The sequence below is a fragment of the Carlito syrichta genome, unplaced genomic scaffold (assembly GCF_000164805.1).
Source record: "Carlito syrichta isolate Samal-C Ts95f unplaced genomic scaffold, Tarsius_syrichta-2.0.1 Scaffold315939, whole genome shotgun sequence".
Taxonomy (NCBI): domain Eukaryota; kingdom Metazoa; phylum Chordata; class Mammalia; order Primates; family Tarsiidae; genus Carlito; species Carlito syrichta.
Genome location: NW_007260035.1, coordinates 36,148 through 48,431, shown reverse-complemented (window position 1 = coordinate 48,431; position 12,284 = coordinate 36,148). Strand labels below are relative to the sequence as shown.

At 40.7% G+C, this 12,284-nt stretch overlaps 1 protein-coding gene across 1 annotated transcript; it reads right to left on the bottom strand.

The window, feature by feature from the left end:
- Positions 1-9,884: 9,884 nt before the first annotated feature.
- Positions 9,885-10,831, bottom strand: LOC103276132 (olfactory receptor 52H1-like). Its single transcript, XM_008073537.2, is given in 2 exon segments — positions 9,885-10,393; positions 10,396-10,831. Coding segments are annotated over 2 exon segments (945 nt in total).
- Between the last annotated feature and the right edge of the window lie 1,453 nt (positions 10,832-12,284).

Below are 12,284 nucleotides of genomic sequence, written 5' to 3'. Positions count from 1 at the left end.
CAATCAGACAATAACAACCGGTGGCCCAAAAATGGGACCTTTGACTTCCAAATTCTCAATGACCTAGACAATTTTCTCCAATGTAAGGGAAAATGACCCAATGTCCCCTATGCCCAAGCTTTCCCCTATTCTTATCTAAGCCCTCCCTTTGTAAAACCTGTAATCCCTACCAGATTCCCCTGTTAAGCAAGAAACCCCAAACCCCCACTATCCTAATTTCTCCCATCAAATCATCATTGTCAGACTTCAATCCTGCTAATGAACCCCCTTCTCTTTTCCAACCACCTCCTCAACTTCCAATTCTTCTTACTTCACCACCACCCTCCACTCCTCCACCTCCCTATTCACAACCTCCTCCTTCCTTTCCCTCTTCCCCTCTCACTCACTCTTGAACCCAATGTCCCTCATCCCCCAGTCAATCCAAAGTTCCACTTCTGTCCTTCCTCTCAGAGAGGTGAATGGGGCAGAAGGCATAGTATGAGTTCATATCCCAACCTCTCTCAAATTGAAAAATATTGACTCCTTTACCTCTGACACTGCTACTTATCATAAAAATTCCTCCATATTACCCAGTCCTATGACCTAATCTGGCAAGACCTGCATGTTATTCTTTCCTATTCCCTTTCCCAGAAGGAGAAGGAACATATCTAGGCAGCAGCCCAATCCCATGCCAACACCTTCCATCATCAGCTTATAATCCTATAGGTGCCATGTCAGTGCCCCACAGAGTCCTCCTGAGATTATCAAATAACTTCCCAGACAGATAGAAAAGGGGCCACATGATAACTTACCTATTAGCTGGGATAGACAAAGCAGCTCTAAAGATAGTTAATTATGAAAAAAATAAAAGAAATTACTCAGGGCCCCAAAGAAAACTCTACACTTTTATTCTCCTGCCTTTCAGAGGCCATGATTAAGTACACAACATTTACCTCAGATTCTGATGAAGGCAAAATTTACTTGTACCATCACCTCATCTCTCAATCAGCCCCAGACATATGTTAAAAAAAAAAAACTTCAAAAATTAGAAGATGGCCCCCACACTTCACATCAGGATCTTAAAAAAACAAAACAAACAAACAAACAAAAATCTTTAAGGTCTTTAACAACAAAGAGAAGGAGCAAAAGCCTCAAAAACTAAAGTGAGATCAGGACAAATACCAACTACTGGCATCAGCCCTCCAGCAGGGTTCCGATGGTTCTAAAATACCACCCAACCCTCAACAAACACCCCATCAGCCACCAGGACCATACTTCAAGTGTGACCAGCCAGGGCATGGGAGAAGAGCATGTCCAAATCCTATGCCGTCTCCCAAACCATGTCCTATTTGTGGATATAAAGGGCACTGGAAGACTGACTGTGATCAGTGAGACTCTGCCGCCCATTCTGTCAATTATGACACTCCCAAGTTTTCTCATCCATAGCCAAGACTGGCTGAACTCCTTGGCTTGGCTGCTGAAGACTGACGAGGCCCAGGGCTCACTGCCCCCACTGCCTTCACCATCAGCTCCATCGCAGAACCCAGAGGAATGTTGTCAGTGTCTGGTAAGCCTATTTCATTCTTATTGTGTATGGGGGTTTCATATTCAGTCTTTCCAGAATACATTTCTATTGTCAGAGTAGACGAATGTCTTTCACTCCTAGAATAATTTGAACCCCAGCTCTGCACTCTATTCGACATACCCTTCACTCATTTCTTTTTAGTCATTCCACAGTGCCCCACACCTATAATAGGAAGTGATATCCTAACAAAGTTTCAAGCTTCTACACAGTTAACTTCTCACAACTCCCTTTGCAGTTCCACCCCCTTCATTTTACTCTGCCACCCAAATACCACCTCCTCTCCATATCCTTCCTTTCCACTCTCATTCACTTTGTAAATCCTGTAGTTTGGGATATTTCCACAGCTAGTGTTGCATACCATCATACCACCATCATGGTCAATCTACAAAATCCCTCACCTTACCTTAACCAACTCCAGTACTCTTTAAGTCCATCTGGCTTAAAGGCATTCAAATCCATTATCTCTAGATTGCTCCAGGCAAATATCCTAAAGCCAACAAACTCTCCTCACAACTCCCCCATACCAACTGTTAAAGAGCCAGACAACTCCTATTAATTTGTTCAAGACCTGTGTATTATCAATCAAGCCATCATCCCCATTCATCCCATCATTCCAAACCCCTACACTCTGCTCTCTCACACCCTGCCTAACACCACACATTTCTCTGTCCTAGACTTAAAAGATGCCTTCTTCACTAATTTCCTTAACACAGCCTATCAAACCTCTTTGTCTTTACCTGGATAGATCCCGATACACAAGACCCTACCCAACTAACCTAGACGGTCTTGCCACAAAGTTTCAGGGACAGTCCTCATCTCTTTAGATAAGCCATTTCTCAAGGCCTGTCTAACCTAAACTTAACTCCCAGTACCCTTCTTCAATATGTAGATGATCTTCTACTATGCAGTCCTTCATATGACCTTTGCATTCAACATACCTCTCAATTACTCAACTTCCTTGGGAAACATGGATATCTAGTCTCTCCCACCAAAGCCCAAATTATCAAAATAAAAATAGCCTCTCTTGGACTGACTATAACTCCTACAACCCAAGCCATCTCCACACAAAGAAAACAACTCACCCAGGACATTGTTATACACGTCATGAAACGGGTCTTCCTTTCCTTCTTCGGTCTTGCAGGATATCTCCGATAACGGATACCCAATTTTGACCTGTTAGCTAAGTCTCTTTATCTGGCTTCACAAGGCCCTACCCTCAAATGCTTAACCCCTCACATCCCATTGACTCACATTTTCACAAACTAAAAGAGGCCCTCCTAAAAGCCCCAGCCCTAGGATTGCCAAACCCCACCAGATCTTTCATCTTATAAATGTCTACACAAAACACAATGTTGCCCTTGGACTTTTGTGTCAGTCCTATGGCAACACTCCACAAGCCGTGGCATATCTCTCAAAACAACTCGACTCTGTCAACAAAGGCTAGCTGTTATGCCTCCAAGTCCTGAGCACCACCACTGTACTTACCACAGAGGCACTAAAACTAACACTCTACCAACACATAACCATCTCCTCTTCACACAACATACATGATCTTTTAAGTCACTGTTCTTTTTAATCTCTCCCACTCTCTTACCTACAACAACTACATGCAGTCTTTATTAACACCTCATTAATTTCTTTTCAAAAATGCGGGACCCTTAACTCTGACACCTTCTCCCCAATCCCACATCAAGCCAGGAACTCCAACACTCATGTCTTGAAATCCTAGACATGATTGTCCAATCCTTCCAGCACATTTCTGAAACTCCTATCAACTCTGTACCAAAGTGGTTAATAGACAGAAGTTCCTACAAAAACTCCAGCCCCAAAGTTGGCTATGCTATCATTGCTGAAAGCAAGCCTCTAGAAGCCAATGCTCTTCCCTCACATACAACGTCCCAACAAGCAGAATTAATAGCCCTCACACAAGCACTCACTTTAGCCAAAAACAAAACAGTTAACATCTACATGGGCTCCAAAATATGCCTACCATATCCTCCACTCTCATAACACCGTATGGCAAGAAACAGGATTCCTTACCACCAAAGGAATCACCATCATCAATGGAAAACTCATTCACAAATTATTACAGGCTGCCAAGTTACCCCAAGCTGTAGCAATTATGCATTGCAAAGACCACTGTAAGGCCACAGACCCAATCTCACAAGGAAATTCTCTTGCTGATTTGGTAGCAAAAGCTGCTGCTACCTCTATCCCTACTACCTATATTCCCCACCTTATTGCCCTCCTACACCCTCGACAAAACTTAGACCTTACCTTTGTCAAAGCTCTAAACAAGGAAAGAAGGTTCTTCCTACAAATTAGGCTGGTTCGTCCTCAATCTCAAGAAAAAGATATTCTCACACCACACAAAAACATACCCTTTTTCACATTGGACATCGTCCCTTGCTGAAACTGTTACAAACTCACATTCACTTCACTCCATCTCCGTCTTCCATCTTGCTCATTTAACATGAGTCTGTCTCACAGACAGTCAAACATACCTTCAGGGGACTGTCAAACCTCCCTCTTTTCCTACCCACCAGGCAAGGGGACATCTTCCAGGCCAAGACTGGGAAATCGACTTCACCCACATGCCCCCTGTCAAACAAAATTCAGTACATCCTAACAATTGTAGACATATTCATAGGGTGGATACAAGCCTTTCCTACTACCTCCTAAAAATCTCAAGATGTTGCCAGGGATCTCCTAATACACATTATCCCATGATTTGGACTTCTACCTCCATTCAGTCCAATAATGGGCCCTCATTTGTCATGGCCCTAACCCAACCAATAACAAAAGGCCTAGGAATCAAATGCACTCTCCACATTCTCTACTGGCCACAATTCTCCAGTAAGTAGAGTGGTCAACACACTTTGAAAACAACACCTAACAAAATTAACTCAACAATTAAAAGGCCCTGGACCACACTTCTGCCCCTAGCCCTAACAGAACTCCGAATCCTCCCTTGAAAGCTTGTCAATCTAAGCTCATTTGAAATCAAGTATGGTCAACCCTATGTCCTACATAATCTTCCCTCACTGGGACCCTCTCTCATTAAAAACATCTGGCCCACCCTACACATCACCAGACATTAACTTTGAAAATATGCAGATGCCAACCTTCCCAAACCACATCTAGGCACTCCTATTTCCTCCCCAAGCCTACAATTAGGGGAATGAATATGTGGCAGACTCCAACACTATACTAAGCCCTAAATGGACAGGACCCTACCAAGTTACACTTACCACACCCACAGCAGCCAAAGTTATCAACTTTACACACTGGATACATAATTCAAAATTTAAAAAGGCCCCCGATTCTACATTTCACATGCCTCCAACCATGTCAAAGCTTCCTAAATATGCTTCATTTCCCACAGGACCTACCTCTCTTCGGCTGACAAACGTTCCTGAACTTCCTGAATCTCCTAAGTCAAACGCCGGGAAGGGCCCTTAATGACTTCATACATACGGGTGTTCTTTTAATAATACTGCCAATAGTTGCTGCTATAATATTCATCTTAGCCTGTATTATAAGATATTTCTGTCAGAAAACTGCAACACCCTGTGGACTTTCTTGCTGCCCTAAGCTAATGAACCCCACCTTCAATAATTTCTTATATATCCTCCACCATGGTCTTGCCTTTTATCCCCTTGATGGTCCCCTTACCTCAGTAGAAAAACTACTCTCAGCAATTGCCAATCTTTGGCTACAAGGAGATCTGTGTGATTTTTCCCCTGACCTTATCACTTGGTATTCCTTCTTAACATGTATTTTGTTTCATGACCTCCTTACTACACCATGAAACTCAATCCCCTCCTCCATTGGTCTCTTATTCTAAACCTAGCCACCTTATATATCTTCTTCTCAGTTACATTGTTCTCTAATGTTGGGCTTCTTGCATTAGTCTCACTCACCAAATCTAAATAGCACACAGCTTTCATTTAACTCCAACTGATGGCTATGTATGTCAACCCAAGCCCAGACAACCTAGCCACTTGGGCCCAAACGAGGATGAATTTACATCAAGCAGATCCTCTTTTGGTACCTTTTAGTGATCTTAATCGCCTAAAGACCGATTCCCAAACTTCCAAAGCCGGATTCACCCAATTGGGTTCATGCCTTTATTTTAGAAACACATTCAAAAACTGCAGATTTTCTTAACCCATTTTCTACCAAAACACCCTAAACCTCCAATCTGGGACCTCTTAAATACTACTAACCACCTAGCACCTCTTTATCTCCAGCACTTATTCCCTAATCCTTCTCACAAGTCCTTTTAAAGAACTCTTCTCCCTCATCTTTGCCAAAATACACTCATTCTCCATCCTGCACAAGACCACCAATCACGAAACCTCAAAGCCCGGACATACTCTCTGGGATTCTCTGGCCCTCCATCCATTGCCATGAAAAATTCTCAGATCTTTTCCGTGTCGTCCCTCTGTCAACATCGCCTACCAGGTACAGTTGCATAGGGAATGCCATATAGAAAACCTACAGACACATCAGCCTGCACATTTCTAAACCTCTCACAATTCAGTGCTTCACATTAATATCTCCAATTTCTTCTTATCCTTAAACAATCTGAGTTCATAGTCTCTCCCACTAACATGTGCTTCCAGGCCCTCACCAGAGCTACACTTGCAAGTAAATATTCCATTTGGGTAGACAAAACAGATAGAAGCCTATAATTAAACTCTATCACCTATAGGTTTTGTCTTCCCACTCCAAGACTTTTTTTCCTATGCTGCACTTCTTCCTATCTCTGCCTACCTGCTAACTGGACTGGATATGTGTTTTAATACACCAATCCCTAGACATCAGCATTCTACCTGATAATCAAGATATTCAAATCCCTTTATCAGCTCCAATCTCTTCCTCTCCAATTAAATCCAAAAGGGCAAATCAACTCCTAGTCTCACTAGCAGGATTAAGTATTTCAACTACCTTGGGCACAGGGGTGGCAGGCATAGCTACCGCAACCATGTATTTTCAACAAATATCCGTAGTCCTCTATGACACTTTAGAGAATATATATACATTCATAATCAGTCTCCAAAGACAACTAAATTCATTAGCAGGGGTAATGCTCCACAATAAGAGAGTGTTTGACCTCCTAACAAACAGCTGAAAAAGGGGGAATCTGTGTACAGATTCAAGAAGAATGCTGTTTTTATGTCAGTGAGTCTGGCATCGCACAGATTTCAAACTCAAGAGACAAAGCTCAAACGACAAGCCACCAACTCATGGTGATCCAGGTTGTCCCTCTCTAACTGGATGTCCTGTTTAGTCCATTTCTCAGATCTTTATTCTTCCTTCTCTTGCTCAACTTTGAACATTCCCTTTTTAACTTTATTTCTGGTTATGTCTCCTAACGACTAAATGCCTTTGTTTGAGCTAGTGCAGAAAAACATGCCAACAACACCCTCCTGCTTCGCGGGATCCAGATTTCACAAACTTCAGTATCAGCAACTGTTCAGCCTCAACCCCGAGGATGGCGCAACACAACTTAAACCCCAAGGACAACGCCCCACCTCAGCAGGAAGCAGCCAGATGGCCCACAACGGTCCTCTTCCTGACGCCCCTCTTCCCTAGGTACCCTCCTTTTCCCGTTTATACATATACACATACAAAAAGGCAGGAAAGTTAGCCTTAAGGATGCCATCTTAGACAGTCCCTGACATTTTGCTAGCGCAACCTTGGACAAGAAATGATCAATTGGGCCCAGACCCCGAGAGCACATCCTGCTGAGCAGCAGCTGGTTTAACCTTAAAGCTTCTTCCATAACTACACTAGAAACAAGCTAAAGGCAAAAAATTCCCCATCCAAAATAGCTAAAGGCACACCCCCACCCACCCACCTACCCACTATAATTGCCTCTAGGCTGTAAGCGGGACTCCAGCTCCAATCTCATCTGGCGCCCCACTCTGCGGGTCTTTCTTTGAAATAAATCTGTGTTACTGTTGAGCTGCCTGCCTCTCGTCTTATTTTTATTTGTCCGTGTCTTTTCCTTTTTCCTTTTTTTTCTTTTTTTGAGATGAAACCTCACTCCATGGCCGAGGCTGGAGTGCAATGGCACACTCATGGCCACCCCAGCATCGAACTACTGGGTTCTGGCGATCCTTCAACCTCAGCCTTCCAAGTAGCCAGAACTACAGGCACTCACTACCATGCCTGGCTAATTTTTATTTATTGTAGAGATGAGGTTTCGCCAAGTTGCCCGGGCTGGTCTCAAACCCACGGACTCAGGCAATCCACTCACCTCGGCCTCCCAAAGGGCTGGGATTAAAGGCTGAGCCACCGAGCCCGGCCTGCCCATTTTCTTAACTTAATACTTATCACAACAAAATGATGTGTGAAGTGATGAATATGTTAATTAGCCTTATTTAATAATTTCACAATGTACACATGTATAATAACATGACATTGTATTCCATAACAATATTTAAGCATTACTTCTTCATTCAAAAATTAGAAATAACTAAAAAGTAAATTTATTTCAATTTTAAAAGATAACTAGAGTTCATAACAACACTAAATATAGGTTCTGACATTCCTATTTTTTTTCCTTCCTTTGGAGTATATTTTTATAAGCATGAGGCTGTGTTTAATGGAAATATCACTGAACTGGGAGTCAACAGATTGAATTTTAGTTCCACATTTATAACTTCCTTGTTGCATACCTTGGAAAAGTTACTTCCATTCTGTATACTTCGGTTTCTTCTTCTGAAGATGAGATTTGGATAACTTGAGTCCCACAGGATCTGTCCCTGGCCTCCTCCTTCCCTCTTCTCCTATCTCCTTTTTTGGCTCACTTGGTCGCAGTCACACTGGCCTTGTTTTTGCCAGCCTTACTTTTTAATCTACTCTGTGGCAATTTTTAAAATGATGAATTAATTTCTTTGTTTTCTTCCTTATTTGTCCCTCTCCTAGAATATAAGCACCATAGAAGCAAGGTAGCGCCTTCTCTGTAATGTCAGCCTGCATAATCTTAAATGATTAGAACAATATCTGAAATATAGAAGGTACTCAATAAATATTTTCCATATGAATGGATAATTTTCACAAGATTTATTGGAATAACTCTATTTTTCAGGTAGAATCTTACTATAGGTACCGGATGCACAAACAAAACCAGATAATGTCAGATCTGCTATAGTTGTAGAGAAAGAAGACAAGGGACTTCTTCACTCAAGTCTTGAGGTACACCTTAAGACCGCCTCTCAGAAACCAGCTCTTGAGGATAGGGTTGAGTACCACTGGTATAAATCAGCTCCACATTTCATAATGGGCTATAATTATGCTTATATGCTCTCTCTTTGATCACAACATATAGTATTTCCTTAGTTCTAATGCTTATGAAACGTGGATGCGTAGTACCATGGATGTGTTTCTTTATTGCAGTGTCTGTTCCCTTCCTCATTCTACCTTCTCACTGTTGAAATGTGTCTTGTAATTGATTCTTTGTTGTAATCAAGGAATCACAATTTAGAGACTAGAGCTCTCTACAAGTCCTCCAACCTGTGTGGCTGAATTTTTCTTTTAGTGTTTCTAAATGGACTGGCTTGAGGTATTATCTGTGTACTGTGGAAAGTCCAGGTCTCTTCCTAGATCTCTGTTTATGTTCTCACTGTACTACCTCTGCAGTTCAATGTATCTTTGAGTCTGGAAGCTACTCTTCTCTCCCAGCACCAAAGCAAGCAATCCTGGCATTGATTACTATTCTAATTATCTCATTCCCATTATAGCCCTGTTGATATAATTTGTTATTTGTATGATATTGAGCTGAGGACTTTTAACTTTTTAAAAAAATTTTATCTGTGTGTGAGGATGAAACATTTAAAAGGAATTACAGTGAATTATAAAATGGTTACAATAAAATAAAATAATTACAATAAAATATTATAAATGATCTAAATAACCATTTTTCAACGTTTAAGAAATTTCTCTCAAATTTTTACTTTTAGTCTCCTGTCTGCAGTGTCTCTATTTTACTTAATATAGTTCTCATTCATCATAGTTGCAAACCCTTGTTTCCAAAGTTTTGCTTTTTCCATTTAGAGTAACTCAACTTTCTGTTTTCACCTTCTTCTTCCTGACATCATATCCTGTGCAACCTCCTATTTCACAGTCAAAGAGTTCACCAAGGATTTTTTTTTAATAGGACCATTTCTTTCATCACATTTTTGCCACTTTTCAGGCAAACAAAACAACTTCAGGAAGTTTTTGCTTTAAATATTATTTACTTTTCCATTCTTACTACTTTTCTGTACACTATAAATGTATCCTGGCTTTTCCATTGTTCAGTGAAACATCATTCTGTACCCTTGGTAGAAAACAAAAGTATGACCTTTTCTCTGATCTGCTTGGTCTTCACTCCGTAGACAATGGGGTTGAGTGCAGGTGGAATAACAATGCTTAGGTTGGCAAACATGATGTGGAATGTCCGGGAAACATTGTGTCCAAAGCGATGGACAAGGATGGAGAAAAAGGCAGGTGTATAAAACATAAGAATGACACAGACATGGGAACCACAGGTGCCAAGAGCCTTCTGGCGGGCATCTTGAGAGGGGAGGTGAAAGACAGTACAGAGGATGAGAGTATAGGAAGTGGCAATGAGAATCACATCTGAGATGATGGTCATGATGGGAACACAAAAACCATACCAAATATTGATGGAGATATCGGCACAGGCAAGTCGGGCAACACCTATATGCTCACAGAATGTGTCGGGTATGATGTGTGTCCTGCAGAAAGGCAGTCGTATCAGCAAGAATACAACTGGAAAGATGATGCAGAAGCTCCGAAAAGAGATGCCCATACAATCCTGATGATGGTCTTGGGAGTCAAGATAGTTGTGTATTTCAAGGGAGAACAGATGGCCACATAGCGATCAAATGCCATGGCCATCAGAATGGCTGAATCCAAAACAAAACTATAGTGGAGGAAGAACATTTGTGTAAGGCACCCTGGGAATGTGATTTTCCGAGCCACCAGCCAAAAGATACTGAGTGTTTTAGGCACAGCAGCTGTGGATATGATAAGGTCAGTCATGGCTAGCATGGAGAGAAAGAAGAACATGGGTTTGTGAAGACTACGCTCCACCATGATGAGGTATAAAAGGATGCAGTTTCCCATAACAGCTACAATGTAGATGATGCAGAAGGGAATCCCAATCCACACATGGAATTGTTCTAGGCCTGGAATTCCCACCAGAATGAAGGGTCCTGGGTTGTAACTGCTCAGGTTGAAAATGGTCATGGCAGACCAAGATGTCACAAGTCCCAAGTCCTGAGAAAAAAAGAGAAACTTGAGTCACTCTCACTTCCAACCAATCATCATAATAGACTCCTAAAGATAGACTGGTCTTCAAGCAAGACTCCTTTGAAATGAACAAAAGTTGAAATTAATAATAGTGATAGCAACGTGCATAAACCAAGAATGTCCCAGACATATCTAGATGTATTGCTAGTCAGCCTATAGATAATCTCTTGTTTCTTCTAGACATCTCCTATTTACACAACTTCTTTAGGAAGCCTTCTATACTAGCTACATGCTTCTTTATACATGGTCCTTCCATAAAAATTAACAATGTATAAGGTATACTTTTTCATGGGTTAGTGCATTATAGCTTATGACTTTGTGAACATCATTGGTTAAGATCTACTTGTTATGGCGTTATGGAATATTGATTTCAGCCCAAAGACTACATTTATTTCTTTCAAAGCTATCTGATTATTATGACTCTTAGATTTGTAAAGTCAACACCCCTTCATTGCCATTCAAAAACTTAATTCAGTTTAGCAAACGTTAGCTGAGTTTCTGCTATGCTGGATAACATGTAAAACATAAATTTGAATTTGAAGTCTCCAATAGCTGAGGTTCATGGGCCCTTTCTCCTCAAAAATAATAATAACAATAATAATAGTTTTCCCGTTCTCTATATGCTATACAAGTGTATAATATCCTAATTCTTTGGACTTAGTGACACTATCAGTCAAGATTTCTGTCCAAAACAGGATTATTTATTCATAAACATACATTTTGCTAGATAGACAAAATTACCGATGACACATTCTTCAACATACACAGAACCTTAATACTTACATTCTCAAGCATATCCTGATCTATACTTATATTCTGTCATTTATTTTGTCACCATATATTTGTCCACACATAATCTCACATAATTATAAGCCTTCTCTCATTCTCTCTTTCATATACACACAGGCAAACATATACACATGTACAAGGAAAACATAAACAAAATAATTCATAGTTGAATTTTGTCATTGCCATATACTTTGTAAATTCCTAAAACCTCGCCTCTGAAAATTTATCTTTTAAAGAGTAAGTTCAATATCTTCTCCCTTTCCCCCAAATGCTCATCTCCTTTACACCATTGAATTTACATAAAAAGTTATTTATACTCCACAGGTAACCAACCATGCATTAAGGCCAAGGACTTCCAGGATCAGCACTAAGACAAGGTTTTTGATGGCCATATGCCTTACTTTCTTAACCTAAAAAAAAAAAAAAAAAAAAAAGAATTATGTTCAACCTTATCCCTATCTTCACTTTTACTCTTATTCTTAGGTCCAGCTCACTATCTTTCATCCCAAAGATCAAGCCTTAGTTTCTCCACTCTTCTGCTTTTGACAAGAAATGTAGGATGCTTTCTTTCTTTCTTTCTTTCTTTCTTTCTTTCTTTCTT